A 6,088-nucleotide genomic window follows, 5' to 3' on the forward strand; every position below is an offset into this window, starting at 1 on the left:
ATTTAATAGTTGCTCTTTCAACACATAAATCCATGGCAAAATCAAAAGTATGAATGTTGGGAGGATACAGCAACCTCATCTTTTCTCTCTTTCTTAAACATCTATTTGCTGTTTCTGAAGAGTTGATGGTGCATTAAATCAATATTGTCAAAATTAGTGTTTAATTTATTGTTTTATACATGTAGCATCCAGTATAGTGCCTAAATTGTTTTTGTCAAATTTAGATTCACAGAAATGACGTGCATATAACTGGTTAAAGTTTTGCTTGACAATTCTTCAGTTTCATGATAATAGATAAGCTGAGGAAATTAATTGTATTAGAGCTTCTGGTCTAGCAAATGAATCAGGTAGCAAGGTCTTGGATCCGGGATGTTTTATTCACTGCTTTCTCAGATTTTCCAAAAAACCCTGATTCATTCCCCATCGTTGCCAATGACAGAGTCAACTGGGGACAGTCAGCCTCCAATGTTAATTCAGGGAAATTACAAAATTCCCGCTAATAAAAAGCATTTTGATAACAAATAGCCAATTCTCACACTTTCAGAGGTTGCTTGCTTGCATTTCAATTTGGGAGAGTGACTTCACAATGAATATTAATGAAGATCATTTTTTTTTTTCAAATTGGTTTTTCATTGCTAAGTTTGTAGAACTAAAGCACCACTGACACTCACCCTTGGAAGGCACTGCACTGAAGAGTAACCCTGTGAATTTGGCAATTTCACTGCAGACACCCAACATTAATATATAAGCACTAAAGCAATAGACCACGATAAAGTACATGTATAAAAACACCAACACACTTGTTCATTGATGTAATCTTTTAATTAAATTCATGAATGATACCGTCAAGAGATACATTCGATTAAAATAAACTTCTTGTGACTACATGTAAATAAATTCTTTAAAAGGTCGAGACATCTTGCTGTAAAGAAGTCACAAAGACCCAAGCTTTGCGAGTATCTACAATTCTGTCACGGTATCAAAAGCTTGCGGAAATCTTGTCAAAGTCAATATGTACACATGCTGGTTCCCAAATTGATTTAAAAAGTTCACATTGTCTGTCAAAGATACTTCATCTGCTAGATGTGTTAAACTGCATAAAGTAGGCTGCTGTTGGAATGTTGGTGTAAACTTCCTTGTCAATGTACTCAAGTCTGCAAGGAAAATAACAATAAGGTCAACTACATTTAGCATTGTAATCTATTGAGTCCTTTCTTGGTACATATTTAATGTTCAGTCAGGCCTCAGAATGTATCTATAGTTATTATTCAACACCTTCTTGAACAGTCCTGATCAAAAGGAAAACAAATTAAATTAAAGTTGTGTCAAAAGGTGGAAATAATAATGAGGATCAGACTTGCATATCTCAAAATTCCTGCAAATATTTTAGGCCCCGAAAATCTCATTATACATGTACAATTACATGTATGGCCATTAATAAGACACTAAAGTTTTTTTAAAAAAAGAAATGTTGAAATTTTTATAAGATTCAACAAATATCAATTGGGTTATAATTATTAGTTTGCACAAAAAACTTAATCAGCCATTACATCAAGGATTTTTAAAAAAACAGATACTTTCTGTACCCAAAAACTCTTCGGAAGTTTTGAGAAACACATGCCTTACGCCTGGTAAGAGGAACATTGACTGTGCATCAGAATAGGCAAAGGAACCAGATTTTCGGTCCTCACTACAATAAAACAAGCAGTTTCCTTTGCTTTCACCACAGACAGTTGCTCGTAGAAAAATCTTTGTAAATTTATCCAGTTTAAAGAACTTACTTTGCTTGTTGTTCAGCCGATAGCCTTCTGTTCTCATCAGCCTGATCTCTTTCAATCTCTTTCTTCTTTCTTTCTATACTGCGCTCAGCTAGGATTCCTGCCTTGGCTTGTGTCAGCCGCAGTCTGTTGTACTCCTTCTCTTGTTCCTCTTCTTGCTGTTTAAGTCTCTGTGAAATGAGGGAAAGCACAAATGAAACAATCTGAGTTGTAGTCAATTGGTACTCGGTTTTTCCGTGTTTCTAGTTATCTACTACTACATTACAGTTTACAGATGTATTACAGTTTGTATAAATATACAATTTTTGTTTCTGTTTCTTCAACCACTCTCCATCAAGGTTCTTATGTGAAGTGGTTCTGAATTCAGAAAGGTTCAGGTTTTCTCCAAAAGAAAAGGGGGTTTTTATGACGGGCAACAGGCATGCATTTTTAAGACAATTGATTGACAATGATCAAGTGTTTATATGAATAAACGGGGACTGGTGATGTCATTACACTGGGCTCTACCCAGTGCAGCAGTCAGTTTTCCTATTTAAAAAACAGAGAATGATTCTTTGTTTATTGGTACTACGATAGGGGAAACCCTAAACATACTGACAGTAACATTTACCAACTGACAGTATCTCACCTCTTTCTCTTCAATCTGTGCCTGTTGAATGCGCCTTATTTCAGCGAGCTGTGCTGGACTCATTCCCTTCCAACGATCAGTGATCACCCTGTGTGGTCCGAACGCACTCTGAGCTACATCAGGATTTTCTGTAAGCATGTCGCCAAACACATGATTAGAAATTTCAGTAAAGTTATCGTCCTGCTCCTGCCGTTTCTCAGCATCTTCCTTGGCCTGTCTCTCTCTGGCTAAAGCTTCATTCATATCTTTAGTTGCCATGTTGATGGCACGACGACAATCTGCTTCTGCTTGTGCAAGTTCACAAGCCCTTTGATCCATTTCCCTGGCTTTTAATTCATGTAAGTGGTCTGCATACTTCTGATTTGCATCAGCCTGATTCTTCTCATTTGTCTGCTGTTTCATCCATTCACTGCAAATTATTAAACATATTTGCAACATAAATATCTTTATTAATGCTCCAGAAGACATAATTTTGTAAGTGCATGTTGATTCAGAAAATTTTGATACACACCTTGCATGGACCACCGTGCAATCTTAATGGTGAATCCCTTCCCCTCCCCCCAGGGAAATTCCATTATTTCTCTTCATACTTTCCTATGATGCATTGGTTTTAGAGCCTCACTCCTCATCAGAATTTTCAATGAATTTTCATTTATTCTTTCCTTGATAATGACGTCATGAGGTCGCCAAAACATCGGACCTTTATATCGTTAGTTTTTACTTGTTTATGTACCTTCTATGAGGAATTGGGGGTATGAACTTTTTTGGGAAATTCAAAATTTGTCATTGATTCCCTTTCCTTCTTGCTCTGTTAGGGAAACCTGAAGTCTTGTTTTGATAATTATTATAAATTAGTAGCTATTGTTTGGGAAATGAGCTAATACCCTCCTTAAGCTGCAGTGTATAATTTGTCAATTTGTCATCAAACGTTAATTGGGTGGTTCAGCCTTTTGACTGTGTTAATTCATTCTTTTGCTAACTTTTCTCCAAGCTACTGTAGTTTACAGTATTTCCTTCTTTTTGGCACTTTTACTGGAGGCTGAAAGGATTTATGTTCATAGCTCATGCCACTTAATTATCCTGACAACCTTTTAACCAGACATTAAAAGGAGGCATCTCTGTAAATATTTTCAATAAGACTGTAGGTAAATTTGCAATAAATTTCTTTCCAAAGGTAGCTGATAGCCTATCCATAAGATCAGCCTCAGGGCACCCTTCTGAAAAAAACCTTGCTATTGACGGCTAGAAATTTAATTAACTCAGAATTCTGCCCACACTCACCGTGCCTGCTCCTGTTGTAGCTTTTCTCTGGACTTGCCATTCAAATCTTCACCAACAAACTTCTGAAGTGAAGATACACCACATCGTGGGTCATCATCTGATACTCTAGCTGGCTTGTCTTTCTTCAAAGCATCAGGATCATTCAGATCAAACTCGCGTCGACCGTCTGGCTGTTGGTGTGACTGGCGAAACTCATTTACTGCCTTGTTCAGTTCACGGATGTCATGTTCCTGACGCTTCTGAAGCAGGACACTGATCTTGTCATTCCTCGTCATGTCAGCAGCTACAAACATTGCAAACAAGGAGGCCAAAGTATTAGTGTAATTCAAGTTACAAATTTAGCCAAACAAATAAATGAAACAAATGGTCGACTTTCGGAGGTTCCTTCCTTTTTCTGTTCCAACTGGTCAAAATGGAAATATCAACTTTCCTTTTAAACAAAATTTTCATTTCAACTTTGTTGTCTTCTTATCCCATCATTTGCGCCATCATGTCAATTATTTGTTATCTACCAATGAGATTGCAAGTTTGGCCATGGTACGAATGGATGTAATATAAAAGCCGTTCTGTTTCTCACGGAACGTACAATTTTGGTTGAATGGAAAGCAGCCCAGATTTTAAATTCACTTTTATAAGCTTACATATAAGTGTATGCTTATAATAATGCCAAAAGGGGATCATGCACAGTGGAAAGTTAAATCCAACAACGCTGGCGCCAACTCAGAAAGAGAACACTGGGATATCGATGAAAATTGATGCTTTTGGAATAGGGGTCGCCTCAATCATCTCCAGTCGTCTGACAGTTGTTTCCATCTTGTTTCCATTTTGATCGGTTCTACAGCGATCGCAGTCGATCGTTAACACTGCCCCTATCGCTTTTGACAACATAGTTTGAAACAATCGGGGATATCTGAATGGTCATAAGGAACCTTGGGCGTAATCACATCTCATAAACACAGACTGAACCTTACCGAAAGCATTATGTCGCCTCTGCTCTTCAACTTCGCGTCGTGTACGATCATCTACTTGTTCATTCAATGCTTGCAAGTCGATCTAACGTAAATAACATTATTACAAACTCTTACTCTCTGAAGCAATTGTCAAGAAGAACGATCATACAACCTACAGGTGGTTCGGTTATTTACCGAGAACATGGGAAGCTAAAACTTTACGATAAAATCAGTGCAAAATTGCTTGGGTTGTATAAAATAAACGAGCGACATATATAAGAAATTAAGCCACTTTTATGTCACTATAATTAACCCTAAGTTATCAGTGCTCAGTACAAGCACTTTGTAGAAAAGAAGACCCGAAACCTTACCCCAATGGTTCGAACCCGCGCGTTGAAAATTCGACTTTGTCGCTGCAATTCTCGATTGCGCCGCCTTTCTATGGCGGCCGTCTCCTTCATGTCGATCGGAAGATCGAGTTTATACATTTTTGCCTTTCACTGAAGATTTTTCACTGTGCTAAAATAAAGCTAGATGTTCTGTTCTTTAGCTGTTTCTACAGCAAACTGTGTTGTTGGCTGCCTTTTGTAATCAGTTCCTTCGCTTTGTACGGTTGCTAAGGGAACACTGAAAAACACCATCATGCTTTGCGTGTAGTTTAACTCGCCTCAGTCCTAAACCGGTTTAGAAAGGAAATGAGGAGGGAAGACTGGGAATTAGTTCTTCCAGTTCTTCCACAATTTTTTATCCATTTTCTTATTTATTTATTATTATTATTTTTTTATTTAATTTAATTTTTTTTTTGGAGGATGAAAGCAAAAAACTTGAAAGCCAATTTTCAAAGTTGATCTATCATTTATCATATGCATTCTGTACGGCCGAAATTTTCAGGGAGAATATTTAACAATTATTCCATGAGCGTGCGTTGGATATGAGATGGTAAATAGCCAACGAGGTGCGAAGCGCCGAGTTGGCTATAACTAATCTCATATCCAACAAGCGCGAATGGAGTAATTGTTTTATTAAATTCTCCGCGTTTGGACATTGCTGTTGAAGTTTACTGAATTTTTATATTTTAAGAAAAAATTTCTTTCAAATTTAAACGATCGGATGTTGAGGCAACCTCCGACCAAAGCGCGTGAAACCAAATGATCACATGACACGCGCAGCGCTTTGCAAACGGAGTTGAATGAAAAATCGAAAGCGAAGAAAATCGGACACAGTCGGACATCTAAAATTCAAGAAACGTTTAAATGTACGAATTATAACCTTTCTGAGACTAGCATTCAAGTGCTTTTGAAGTTCCAGCTCATCGAGAAGCGTAATAGTTGTGCACATTTGAGCAGATGTTCTGCTGTGTGGTGCCGAGCGAAAAAAACATAAAGGCAGGCATGAAGCTCTTCCTGAGAAATTTCTTCGATTGGCTTTAACCTCTTACCGCCAGGATTTGC

At 37.5% G+C, this 6,088-nt stretch overlaps 1 protein-coding gene across 1 annotated transcript; it reads right to left on the reverse strand.

The window, feature by feature from the left end:
* Nucleotides 1-800: 800 nt before the first annotated feature.
* On the reverse strand, nt 801-5,263 carry LOC146465439 (RIB43A-like with coiled-coils protein 2). The gene is made up of 6 exons (XM_085128774.1): nt 5,009-5,263; nt 4,659-4,740; nt 3,688-3,970; nt 2,407-2,815; nt 1,782-1,948; nt 801-1,154 (listed from the first exon to the last, which is right to left on the reverse strand). Exons 1-6 carry the CDS (start codon nt 5,123-5,125, stop codon nt 1,073-1,075), a joined length of 1,140 nt encoding a protein of 379 aa, XP_084984900.1. The 5' UTR covers nt 5,126-5,263; the 3' UTR covers nt 801-1,072.
* Nucleotides 5,264-6,088: the final 825 nt, after the last annotated feature.

Source organism: Pavona decussata, unplaced genomic scaffold, assembly GCF_977016875.1.
Source record: "Pavona decussata unplaced genomic scaffold, jaPavDecu1.1 SCAFFOLD_156, whole genome shotgun sequence".
Lineage (NCBI taxonomy): Eukaryota > Metazoa > Cnidaria > Anthozoa > Scleractinia > Agariciidae > Pavona > Pavona decussata.